A 14,172-nucleotide genomic window follows, 5' to 3' on the forward strand; every position below is an offset into this window, starting at 1 on the left:
TTCCCTCCTAATATAACCCCAAGCATACGGATCAGACGCAGCTGTATTTTTTCTTTTCCTTCTTTTAACCCGATATTCTAAATTGAGGGCTCTCTTCAACGTAACTGCAATCAGCAAACATGTCTGGCAATTATGGAAAACACATTCCGTCCCTCATTCCATTACCTTTATTTGCACCAAACGTTTCATTTATTCAGTTCATTAAACCATATCTATAAGAAAAGAAAAGAAATAAAACGCCTGCGGAGTGAATATAAAGAAAGAAAGGTATATAATATGCGACATTGTATATATTCTGTGGTTGACTGGTGTTTTACAATTAGAAAAGGAAGCTAGGATATATATTTATTCCCGCCTCAACGAAACAAAGAAGATGAAGAAGACAAGAACTCTGTTAACTCAAGAGTATTTATTATTAAGAAGATAACGAACTTAACTAAGCGTGCATTACCTCACTCGCTAACAAATTATACTATTGCTAAGTTCTTGAATTGTTAACAGCTCATTTCCAAAGCGATTTACTCGGCAGAAAACGAGAAGTACATAAACTGTCAAATCTTTTCTGCTTAATTTACTTCCTTTACGTAAGACAATAAAAAAAAAAATCATTATAAGCCTGCTGCGTAAGAGAGCCCCACCATCAAGGCGAAATTAAAATACCGCTAATTGTACGTACAGTAATTATGATATATCTTCAAATAGATAAAAAAAAATCGAAATGTGGAACAAGAGCGCCCTAGACAATATTATTTTACATTACATAGCGCTATCACGACTCACTTGACTGTTTCGATTTCCAGTCATTTAGAAAATCGGTATTTATTTTTGCGTTTCTAAATGGCTGTAAACGGAAAGCTACTAGGTGGCTTGTGATAACGTTACCTCATGCAAAATAATATTGTCTAGTGCGCTCTTGTTCCACATTTCGATTAGCTTTCAGCTATTTGAAGATATCACATAATTACTGTAAAATTAGCGGTATTTTAATTTCGCAATGATTACGATTAATTACGATTTTTTTTCTTTTTTCTTTCCACGTCTAATGTATAAGGACAGGTTTATTCCTGAAGGTAAAGTAGACAAGCTTCTAACAGAGATCATGAATATATTTCTTTCAAATAGTAAATATGTGACCACCTCGTCTTAGTAATAAAGATCCCTGCTGTGCTGGCAATGCAAATCCATTCGCACACACATCAAGCAAAACCCTCAGGTGATGGTTTCTTTATTCAAATTAATCCGAGCACCGAGATCTATACGTAACACATACGGCCTGTATATATATTTTGCCTTCTTTATCGTACGGCCTTCCTGGACTCTAAATTGTCATCTTGAACTTACTTTTAATTTCTGAAAGTAGGATGGCTTCTATTCAAATAAATTATTTTGGGGACTTCATTAATTTTATTTCTGCATTATATAAATACGTATTAAGTTCTAGCTTTTGTTTCGTACAAAGAAGTTCAATTCTTACATTCAAACAATTCTTTAAAGGACGGCCAAATGTTTCTGTACCAGAAAATTTGGATTTAAAAAGTGATCCGAAAACATGAAAATATAGTTATCTGGCTTTCCATCACTTTCTTTTGAATTTTTCAAATTACCTTAATAACCATTCCCCTTATGAGGATTTTGGCTCGTTGATACCATAAAGTGTCAAAATGCTTTATAACGGAGGATTGACTCGTTGATACCATAGAAAGTCAAAGTGCTTTATAACGGAGGATTGGCTCGTTGATCCCATAGAAAGTCAAAGTGCTTTATAACGGAGGATTGGCTCGTTGATACCATAGAAAGTCAAAGTGCTTTATAGCGGAAAAATATTACCGTTCTTGCAAATGTGGGTTTCTATCCTAATTCTCAACTTATCCCTCTATTCCAGCTCGTAAGTTCCAGTTGTTTGTCATATCACTTTATGAAATACATGAGAGAGAAACTGTCCGCTCTACCCCTACTAACTTAGTGATTCCACCTAGCTACGTTATGGTAAGTGGGCAGGAACATGCCTTCGGAGAGAACACTCAAACATAGACATTGATAAGTATTCTTGGTTTATTACTCTTTCACTTATGCTTCTGAAGATTCACAACTGTGATACTCAATAATTTTTTTTTGGGGGGGGGGGAGGGGAGAGATTGAAGTCATGGATAACTTGTGGCAACAGGATAATAGAATCAGCGCGACCAATCTTGAGCAAAGAACAAAAGAGCATTATCTAATCCTTTTTTAATGAACTTTGACTGTGAATATGTATTCAATTCTACATAATATGAGTTTATTTGGAAGGTATTGGGGGATAATAAAAAAAAAAAAAAATCAAGGGTAACAAATCAAACTTGAACTTACAACATATCTGAATGACCTAACATTTCTAACTTGTCTCTCAAAGCATTGTTCCCTTTGATAAACTTATCATATTGAGGATTGATTGATTGATGATATTAATATATCTTTTCAGCACGAAGGTTATATAAGAAGGAATCTGCTCTTGTTCATGTCATTCAAAAGAATCGAACCGGGGACCACTTACAGATAAAGAATGCTTACGGTACTTGGTACTTGGCCAGCAAGGAATGTAAAATTATTTTCGAAAAATGTGTTCCAGGATCTCATAAATAATTTTGTTAACTTATCTTTTCAAACTCCATTGTGTAAACAGAAACAAGATTAGGGGTCTCTAAATTTTAAAGTTTGTGTTCCTTTCACGATGTTCTACTCCAGTTTCTTTATTAGTCGTCTTCTTCTTATCATAGTTATCATCTTTACTAATGCTTCCTTGGAGAAAGGGAGTGCATGTGTATGTCTTTTGCCTTCTCTCTACTTTCTCATTACGTTATCGCACAGCATGGTTTTACAATTTTGTTTTCTTAAACAGAGAGGGGAAAAAATGAAAGGGGGGGAAAAGGTGTGGCAAAAGACAACACTCCACAAAAGGCAGAACAAGCATAAAAGCTGGAGCAAGAAAAGGATAAAAGAAAATTTATCATCGTCGAGAGCTTTTGTTTTTCGCACATAACTTTTCCCCTTTCCGCCTTGGCCAAGAGATCCTACCCTATACTCTACCCTACAACCACATCAAAACTAACTCCGTACCCTCTCTTTTCACCAATATCTTTTGCCTGTTAATTTTCGAAGTTTTCATAGAAGCTTTTGGTAACAGAGCAAAAGTATTATAAAGAGCTTGGAACACACACACACACATATACATAGGTATATATTCGTAATTCCCACACGCAACAAAAGGGAAAGGCCTGGCGTTGCTAGAGAGCCAGAACTCACCTGGCCCAAGAGAGGGATGAAAAAATGTGATGCTAAAGCGTTGCTAAGGTAACCAGAGGTTTCTCATCATCTCTCAAGCAACCCCTACCTGAAATCTCTTGCTTTTCACAAAATTCTCTACCTGCTCGTTGTATACAATAGACCTCTTCTTGGAAGGCCAATAATAATAATAATAATAAAACTAGGATGAAAAATAGTTATTATGATAGAATACGTATAAGCATCTTTGCAGTTGCACAAAAGAATTGATTATTGTGCTTGAAATCTGCTTTATTAACGTCATCATTATTAATTTCTCATAATAAATGCTACCTTCTCATTTCGAGTTCATGAAAAGAAATAATCTGCTTCACAGAATTGTTTAGTAGAAGCTCTAGTTACTAATAGATCTACCTATTTACACATTATTTAGTTTCACAAATGTTTTACTGTAGTATATACAGTAAAACTACAGTAATAATCTTCCACCACTCTCGAAATACAAATGTAGATAATCCTATCATATCTATTAAAAATAAATGTATAGATAACGCTAAAGCAACGAAATTTCTAGGACTCTGGGTAAGTGATACTCTAACGTGGGATACGCACATATAGGTACTCCAAAAGAAACTTTGTGAGGTGTATTATGTCTTAAAAAGTGTGAAAGCCTATCAACCTATCAACATTAAAAGTAATTTATCATAGTCGGTTTGACAGTCTACTTACATATGGAATAATACACTGGGGAAACACAGCAGAAAGTAAGACAATTTTTAAAATTCCAAAAAGGGTACTGAGAACAATGATACAAAATCAAGAGTATCATGCAAAAAATATTTCGAGAGCTTAAAATTCTTCCCCTGTCTTGTCTTTATATATTGCGAACGGCAATCTTTATAAGAAAATACCTTAAACCGTCTCCTAAATGCAACAGTGACATTCATACATACAATACTAGAAACAAAAGCGATCTTGCAATTCCCATTCATAATACAGCACTATATCAAAAAGGTTCAAAATAAACAGGAATACAAATTAATAACAGCTTACCCATCAACATAAGAAACTCAAAATCTGATCACCTTTTTAAACAAAGACTAACAAAGTGCCTACAAGAACACTGCTTTTATGAATAAAACCAGGTAGATGAATAGACAACGGATGGTATATCTGCGTATTAGTATGTATCGTATAGCAAGACTAATATAATGTATTAGAAATTATTGTAGTAGTTTATTACATAAAGCTAATATGATTTGACCATGTTCTATACCGCATGTACAAATGTACAATACTGTGGTCTCTTGAATGAATATATATAAGTTATTAGAAAATAAATACAAATATTTAAAAAATAGTTAACAAGGAACAAAGACAGCATGATAAGCAATCAATTATAGTTTAATTCACTTTTCTAGTTGCTGTCTTAACCTAGATTTTGGATTAATTCAAATTCTGGCCACACTGTAATTTCTATGGATGGCAACACTTAAAATTCTTCGCATTCGTTTTTTCGGGTGTAGAATAACATTATTATCTATTATTGTGGTAAGTTACATTTCATTATCTCTTTTCACTTACGAAAAAAGGGCAAAAGAAAAATTGTTAGCTTTTGAAAAATATTTAGTAATTATTGACTACTAAATATTTTTGAAAAACTAATAATTTTTCTTTAGCCTGTTTTTCGTAAGTGGAAAGATTCAATAAAATGTAACTTACCACAGTAATAGATAATATTATTCTACACCCGAAAATACGAATTGGAAGAATTTTCAGTGTTGCCATCCATAGAAATTACAGTGTGACCAGAATTTGAATTACTCAAAAATCTAGGTTAAGGCAGCGACTAGAAAAATGAACTCAACCTTAATTGATGACTTATCATGCTGTCTATGTTCCTTGTTTACTACTTTTTAAATAAAGTTTCTATTTATTTTGTAATAATTTATGTAAGGTTTATAAAATAAATAGAAGTATTATTTAAAAAGTAGTAAACAAGGAATATAGACAGCACGATAAGCCATCAATTATCGTTGAGTTCATTTTTCTAGTCGCAGCCTTAACCTAGATTTTTGAGTAATTCAAATTCTGGTCACACTGTAATTTCTATGGATGGCAACATTGAAAATTCTTCCGATTCGTATTTTCTGATGTAGAATAATATTATCTATTACTGTGGTTAGTTACATTTTATTACCTCTTTCCACTTACGAAAAACGGACAAAAGAAAAAATAATTACTTTTTCAAAAATATTTAGTAGTCTGCCCCCTTAAATTCAAACTCTGAATCGCTCAATTTTATGTGAAGTAACCACTTTCACGTTGTTCACATTTTTGACGAGTGATAATGTCACAATCTTAAAAGTATACATAATCCAGAAGGGTATCTGGTATTTCTATTTTCAGAAATTGGCAACCCTAGATTTATTAGAATTGATATAACCGTTACTATGCGTTTTATTGTACCATTTTCTTTTAGTATTCAAATAATTTTATTACACGAAGATAAAAAAAACATTAAGAAACAAAAGCTAATTTTATTTTGTTTTGCCTAATTCTTCACTACGTCTCTCATTCAAAAATAAGATTCAGTTCTCTTTACCTGAAATTTTTAAGATAATTTCTTCAAGCTTTTTCTTGTATATCTATTCCCTAAGTTCTACCATTTCTCTCCTTAAAGATTATTTTTTACCTTGTAAAACACCTACTTTACGCCTACACACACACACACTAATACTAGCCCGAAGTATATAAAGTTTCAGGTAAAGCTCGCTGACAGTAACAGCCCATTGCGTTTATCAGCCATTATTTTCAACACGCCGCTTTCTGATATAAGACACGAACAAACATTCTTTTACTAAAAGGTTTTAACAATAATTAGGCCTACTCTTTATATAAAACAAACAAGATAAAAGAGAGGGAAAAAATGAATGTCCTGTGTCGTGAGTTTTTATTATAAGGTTTAAGCTCATATCGTGAGGAAAGTGGGATCAACTTCTATAAGCTTGAAAACATGATAGTAAATTGTCGCGCTCCCCGTTTTTCTTTTTTTTCCCCCTTTCTTTCTTCAATTTCTATCATTTCTTCACCGTGGTCAACCAGGGTTTATCGTTTTCGTCATGTCAGAATAATGTCGCATAAGCGACACGATCGTTCCACCCATTCATCGCACGAGTCAGCAGGGCTTCAATCACGGGCACGCAAACTACATTCATATTAGACCCATGCATTATTTGTACTTTGTATATTATCAATAATAACGTGTACAGAAGACTGTGATGATACTTATATTTAAAATGCTGAGCGTTTTGTCAATACTTTTGTCTTCTGTCTTTTTTGTTTCTTTCTTATTTTAAATTATAAAATCAGGTTATCTTAGTAGCATCAGTAGTTGTGCGGTAACTTAGAGGTAGAGTGCGCACCTGAGAAGTACAGTGTTCCTAGTTTGATCCCAGCTTATGTAATTTTGTGGTAGACAACATTGTATGTGTTTTCTCGAATTCTCTCGTTTCCCCCACATTTCCATTCCATCAATCCTTTCATAATTATTCACTTGCATTAATAATTCTTCTCCTTTAGCTTACAGGGCACAATCGTGGGATCTAAAACTAGGATCGGAACATTGGATTTAATCCGATCTTATTTATTTCTTTATTTATTTATTTATTCACTAAACAGCACAAGGCCATTTGGCTAAAACTGACCAACATCAATATTGAAAACACAAATATAAAAAGAAAAGAAAAAAAAAACAAATACAATATTCTCTTCAGTTGATTTTTATAAAGTTTCGTCCAGTAGTAAAAATGTTGAAAGTGTGTTATAAGCTTGCGCTAGTCTGTGAAACAGGGAAGCACTTAACAATTGATAACTTAGGAGTCTCTTAGGCTAGTAAATTTAGAGAACGAATTCGCCGCGGAGGAACACGAACGTTAATCTGCAATAATAAAAATTCAGAATCAACTTTACCGTCAAACCTTCAGTGACGAATCTAATCGTTCATTATTTATTTATTTATATAATGTCTATAAATACGAACAAAATCAATTATGAATTATTAGATTCCTCCCTTCCTGAAGGTTTAGTAACAGCGCACTGCGAGCTTATTGCTGATGCCATACTCCAATTTGAGTGACGCGGAGTATAGTGAGGTAATGCAATGATACAACAATCAAAGTTTACTTGTGAACAGGAGTGGTGTGAAGAAGAAGAAGAGAGTACTAACCTCTCTTGCACAAGCCTGTCAACTCCATTCATATTTAGCACATTTTAAAGCAGCTTGAAGGAAGATTTTATGTTGTCTATGTTGACTATAATTATATCAACAATCGAAGAAACAGATTGCTTGAAAGAGAACCGTATGTTCCTTTTTTCTTGTTCTTTCTAATGGTTATCAAGTGAAATTCTCCAATACATAAAGGAATAATCATTGAATAAATCAGTATAATTCAAAAGTAAAGCATATCACTGTACTCACCAGCAACTTCCAAAGTGGCGTTTCTACTCCTCGCTTTTCCAACTTCATTTTTCGCAACGCACCAATAAACACCGCCATCTTGTTCTTTCTTTCCATGCACAACACGAAGGAAGAATAGGGAACCAGCAGGAAGCAAAACTCGGTGGGATTTTTGGTCCACTGGAGCTGTTTTTACTAGTTCCCCATCTTTGTACCATTCAATGATCGGCTCAGGTTTGCCCTCAGCTTTACAGTTTAGAGTAACGGGTTCATTTTTGGCCACTATGATGTCCGAGGGATGTTCAGTTATTCGAGGCGATCTATACTGACCTGCAACAAGAAATAGAACAAAAATATGAATTTAGTACTCTTTAAACACAATTTACAAGAAAACAAATTTTAGGATAAATAAATAATTGCTCGTGTTTACTCCCAAGGTTGCAATCACCGTGAATGCAAAATATAAGCCATAGTCAAAGTAAATAAATAAATAAATAAATATAAATATTAAAATTATGTAGAAGCATGGAATGATTATTTAAATTAACAAAAATTGGTTACTTGCTAATAAATCATCCTTTGGGAAAACTGAATATCCTCCAAACGCATAGAACAATAAGCTAGTTTTGTCTTCAATGGTAAGGTAACAGGGATAAAAGTGAATGAGAGAAATATGGTATGGAAAAAGGAAAACATACCACCAAATAAATATATCATGAGAGGTCGGTACTAAAAAAAAAAACCACGAACAGAGCACAGTGTGAAAGAATGAGCTGAATTGAAGGAAGTGCGATGTCTATGTTACGTCACTATTGACAGATCAAATATATATCAAAGGTAGGTAACCAGATTTTATCAATATTACCAAAATCTAGATTTCAATCCGGTTTATATTTATCAATAAAGAATGATTCTTTAATCTCTCTCTCTCTCTCTCTCTCTCTTTTCTGAACCTATCACATTAACCTGCTTTACGTTGTGTGTATGTTGTATGTTGCTTTTCTCGTCGTAGTTTTCAGTACCCATCTCTCAAGATATATTTATTTGGTGGTGTGTATTCCTTTTTCCATACCATATTTCTCTGATCCATTTTTATTCTGGCTACCTTACCAGTGAAGATGGAACTAGCTTGCTCCGATACGTTTCCAGAATATTTAGTTTTCTCACGAGAAGATTTATTGGTAAGTAACCAATTTTTTTGGTAAAATGAATAAAAAGTTGAAAAAATATATATCTAAAACTACAGAAGCATAGTAATCAATCATTATATATATATATATATATATATATATATATATATATATATATATATATATATATACATATATATAAAAGATACAGTGAAGCCTTACTAAGCGGACACATTCAGGATAGGACAGATTTTTCGTTTCGACAAAAATAAATGTATTATTACTACGGGTCAGAGCCTTCTCTTTTTTTAGGATACAGACAATCTCCTTCCCTGCCTTCCCTCGTGCCATCGTTTTAGTAACTTCTTCATAACGGACAGAATTATGCCCAGTTTATGTATATCTAACACAGTTAATAACATTTCCTCAATTTGAAAGTAATTCTGTGATGCAGTAGACAGAAAATACCTTCTCCATAAAAAAAACATATTTGGTCCGTAAATCAATGATCTGCTACAAAATAGTTACAAACTGAACGTGGGAATTTCTCTGTCCACAATAAGTGTTCAGTATTATGCAAATTTATGGATTTTCACAGGGAGAATGATACGATTATCAACACGTCGTGTATATTTTGCAGCCGCCCCACATGAACATACTTATCAGCGATACTTCTGTCTTTTTACGGAGATTGATAGATATCCTCTCAGTAATTCAAATATCTACTGGAAACCATACTAAAAGGAAGACAAACACGAATAGAACAATACTAACCGACAAAGAGATACTGCAATAACAGAGTGGACATCGCAGTAATAAGCAGAGAAAAAGAAGAGGTACAGACCTAATAAAGAACACAAGCTTGTAGTAAACATAAAAAGAAAAATAGGAAAATGCAGTCTAACTGTAAAAGGACAAAATTAAGAATGAAATTATCCGGGGAACAATAAAGCTGAGACCAGTAGTAGAAAAACTGCAAGAAAGAAGACTGAGATAGTTTGGGCGAAAAGACCTTTGGAATACGTAGCTCACCGTGTAGATGCTACAAGAGTGGGTGAGAACAGAGTCGTGCCGTGGAAAATCAGCGCCCAGGGTGAGAGTATACGACGGCACCCCCATACATATATTCCAAGCAATTTTTCCTATCTTTTTCCTTTTTTCTCCTGAATTTTTTGCCCCCCTTACTTCAGCGCCCGGAGCCGTCGCCCCCTCACGGCACGGCCCTGGGTGGGAAACGAGCCCGAGGCCGGTCAAAGAAGAAAATGGCGAGATTGTGTTAAAAAACGATATGGTGCAGTGTAGTGTCACAGCGAATATGATACAAAATAGAAACAGGTGGAGGACAGCGATCCAAAAACCCAATCACAAATATTAACAGGGAAAAGGCTTAGAAGAAGAAGAAGAAGAATGAAAAAGAAAAAGAAAAGTTCAAATAATAACAATATTAATATCAAGTATCAGAGTGTCCACACACATACTGGACACATATAGAAAAAAGAAAAAAATTCTGGAAGTCCCAGAATACAGAAAGAAACAGAAAAACCGTAACATACTTTGATAGCCCATATATTACTATATTACATGTTTAGATGAGGAATTTCGAAAATATAATATTAATTAGCGTAGGAATTAACGTATAAACTCCGAAATATTCATTTAAAGAACAAAAAAATTCAATATATACGTATACGTGAACTCTAAGAATGGATAAAGCGACAAACAGACAACTCGAAACATAGTTCAAATTCTAACCACACACCATGACTCGTTTTATGGTATTCAGATAGCTTTTTGCTTCAATAAAGGAATGTGGTCCTCTCGGTCCTCTGTCTGTTCATCTATTCTTCTATCTCTTTCCTTTTCTTCTCTTCCCTTCGTCTCCATCCGGATAAAAAAAAAAAAAATCGAAAAGAATGTCCGAAAGAGATACCTTTTGAATTGACGGCATCGTGCAATCAGACGTTAATTCTTATTGTTACCACGTCTTCATCAACCGTTGTTACAAAGTTCCGTCAGCGGAAGCCTCAAGCTAAAATCTCATCACCATTCCTTTCCTTTCAAATTATAGGTTGCTATTTTATTTCCTGGTTGTTTTATTTTATCTTTTATTGTTTATATCATGTGTATATCTCGTGTATGTGTGTGTGTGTGTGTAAAGGACTCATGATCATAGCAGACTATTATTTTATTCGCATGATGTTTTTTTTTTCTTTTTTAAAAAGGATACAGAAGTAGTAAATCTTACCCATGAATTAAACGCAATACCAATATTGATACAGCAGAATTTGCATGCTTCAAAAGTGATGTAATCACTGTAAATCCGGTACCGACCAATATGTAGTTATTATCATATCATAACTTTTTCATTTCTCGTTTTTTAATTTTCTTATGCATTTATTTATGTTCTTACGTATTTATGTCAGACAGATATTACCGGAACACTCCGGTCTTCTTGCTAACTGTCCCGAGAACATTTTTCGGGACATGTAATTGTTCCATTTTTTTTTTAACTAGTTAATATGCTCGAAAAACTTTAAACTATTTCAGTACTGGAGGGATCTACACATAATTGTGGACAATATCTGCAGAATGGTGGAGCTTGTTTTATGTGTATTCGGAGCAAATACTTAATGTGGAGCATATCATTACGTACTCTAATGAACATGTATCTATCTGAAGAAGAGAATGTTGCTTTAATGTGGAAATATTAAAAGCAGTGTTGTAATATTTCAGTTCTTTTGAAAATATATCTTGATACAAATGTCACTAGATTTAAAAAAAAAAAAAAAAAAAAAAAAATTCTTTCTCTTTTAATTATTTCTGTTTCTTGAATTTCACCATTTTTTTTTTGTTTGTTTGTTTACATACTGTTTTTCTCTCATTTATTTCCTTCAGCCACAAATCCTTTGAATAAAATAAGCAGTGCAAGCAAGAAAAAGTTCACAATTGGGACACATCTATTTTGAGGGAGTTTAAATTCAATATGAGGATAAATTATATTGACATTTGTAAAATCAGCAATAAAATTGGACTAAATTTACAGAATAATAGGAATTTCGAGGATTTCTGGGCCGCCAGGATTTATCCCCGGCGTACCTTCCTGAAATACATCATGCCCTAGCTCATCGAGAACCACTGGTATATAGAAAAAGGAGAAACAATAAAGCGGTTGGGGCAGCGATGGCTCTGTCGTAGAGCGTTCACCTCTGGTACGTGGGGGGTTCTTGGTTCGATCCCTGCTGGCGCCAAGTGAGCTTTGTGGTGGAAAAACACCACATGCGTAAGTTTTCTCGGGGATCTCCCTTTCCTCCCACTTCTTCATTCCACCATTTCATTCATTTCTCATCATCACCGTCTCCTTTAGCATAGCCGGCATAACCGTTGGACGTAAAACTTAAAGATTTCATTTTCAATAAGTCTGTCGAAGGAGTGCTATTTTAAACTTTATCTTTTAAAACTTTGAAAAGACTACACATGTAAAGGGGCAAATCATAATAACTAAAGTACATCATGATAGGCTGTAAAGTTTCTAAGACAAACAAAGTCTCGTTATCATATTAGAAACAAATGAACAACGACCTTAATGCCATAAAAATCAGTGAATAAAAAAAGCCTTTGAAAATAGACATACAAGGAGAGAATGCAACCAAAAAGCCTTTCTTTATACCTCACTCTAATTGTACACTTTATTTACCAAACCCTTATGCTTGTTAACTTTTAGAAAGAGCGACAAGTTTCAAAAAATCCAGAATACGCAACACAGGCGCCATCTCTCGGCTCTCTTTTGATCATTAATAATTCGCGGTCATTACCTATTATTCATAGGGTCTGGAGTTTCAGAAATGAATTAACCATAGCTTTTGCCATCACAAGGAAAAGAGAAAGGGTTGAGCTGAGAGTCCAGAGGGTGGATTGGTTAGTTTCTCTCCCTGGTACCCCATACTCTTGAAACAACCACTTTCATCATCCCTGTTATACGGATCCTCTTCATTCCTCTCTCTCTCTCTCTTTCTGCGACGCTGTACCACTAGTTCTTTCCGTTTCCTCTCTACTGAATGATTCAAAAGTGCCCGGAACAATGAGGTACTTGTAGGTATATAGTCGACATCACAGATTTTCATTTTTACCCCATTCCTTTAAACATTAACTAACGCTCTCTCCTTTTTTGGAAAATATAATTTTACTTCTACATCATAATTTCTCCTTAGTAGTGATTTTCCTTTCTTTTTTCTTTTTCTTCTTTCTTTTTCTTTCTTTTTGCTAATGGCTTTTTCACGATATAGCCTACCACCTTAGCCATTTACTTTCGTTCTGCGTACGTAGACTATCATAGTTATGACCTGTGTACCACAGACTACCTTAGTTGTTGAATGAACTTTTACTCTGTATCCAGACGTTTTGTCATTAAATTTATTTTTGTTCTATGTATCCAAGACCATTTTTGTCATTAAATTTATTTTTGTTCTATGTATCCAAGACCATTTTTGTCATTAAATTTATTTTTGTTCTATGTATCCAAACCATTTTTGTCATTAAATTTATTTTTGTTCTATGTATCCAGACCATTTTTGTCATTAAATTTATTTTTGTTCTATGTATCCAAACCACTTTGTCATTAAATTAATTTTTGTTCTATGTATCCAGTCCATTTTTGTCATTAGATTTATTTTTGTTCTATGTATCCAGACCATTTTTGTCATTAGATTTATTTTTGCTCTGTGTATCCAGACCATTTTTGTCATTAAATTTATTTTTGTTCTATATCCAGAACATTTTTGTCATTACATTTATTTTTCTTCTATGTATCCAGACCATTTTTGTCGTTAAATTTATATTTGTTGTATGTATCCAGTCCATTTTTGTCATTAAATTTATTTTTGTTCTATGTATCCAGACCATTTTTGTCATTAAATTTATTTTTGTTCTATGTATCCAGACCATTTTTGTCATTAAATTTATTTTTGTTCTATGTATCCAAACCATTTTTGTCATTAAATTTATTTTTGTTCTATGTATCCAAGACCATTTTTGTCATTAAATTTATTTTTGTTCTATGTATCCAGACCATTTTTGTCATTAAATTTATTTTTGTTCTATGTATCCAGACCATTTTTGTCATTAAATTTATTTTTGTTCTATGTATCCAGACCATTTTTGTCATTAGATTTATTTTTGCTCCGTGTATCCAGACCATTTTTGTCATTAAATTTATTTTTGTTCTATATCCAGAACATTTTTGTCATTACATTTATTTTTCTTCTATGTATCCAGACCATTTTTGTCGTTAAATTTATATTTGTTCTATGTATCCAGTCCATTTTTGTC

General features: G+C 33.4%; 1 protein-coding gene across 2 annotated transcripts in view; it reads right to left on the bottom strand.

Annotated features, from left to right (window-relative positions):
* The window catches only part of robo1 (roundabout guidance receptor 1), a 586,207-nt gene that overhangs the window by 371,313 nt on the left and 200,722 nt on the right, over positions 1–14,172 (bottom strand). For both annotated transcript variants that reach the window (XM_081728089.1, XM_081728088.1), the window contains exon 2: positions 7,739–8,047. In XM_081728089.1, coding sequence (XP_081584215.1) covers positions 7,739–8,047 — 309 coding nt within the window. The remainder of the gene's footprint in view (positions 1–7,738; positions 8,048–14,172) is intronic.

The sequence above is a fragment of the Thermobia domestica genome, chromosome 10, assembly GCF_964235325.1.
Source record: "Thermobia domestica chromosome 10, izTheDome1.hap1.1, whole genome shotgun sequence".
Lineage (NCBI taxonomy): Eukaryota > Metazoa > Arthropoda > Insecta > Zygentoma > Lepismatidae > Thermobia > Thermobia domestica.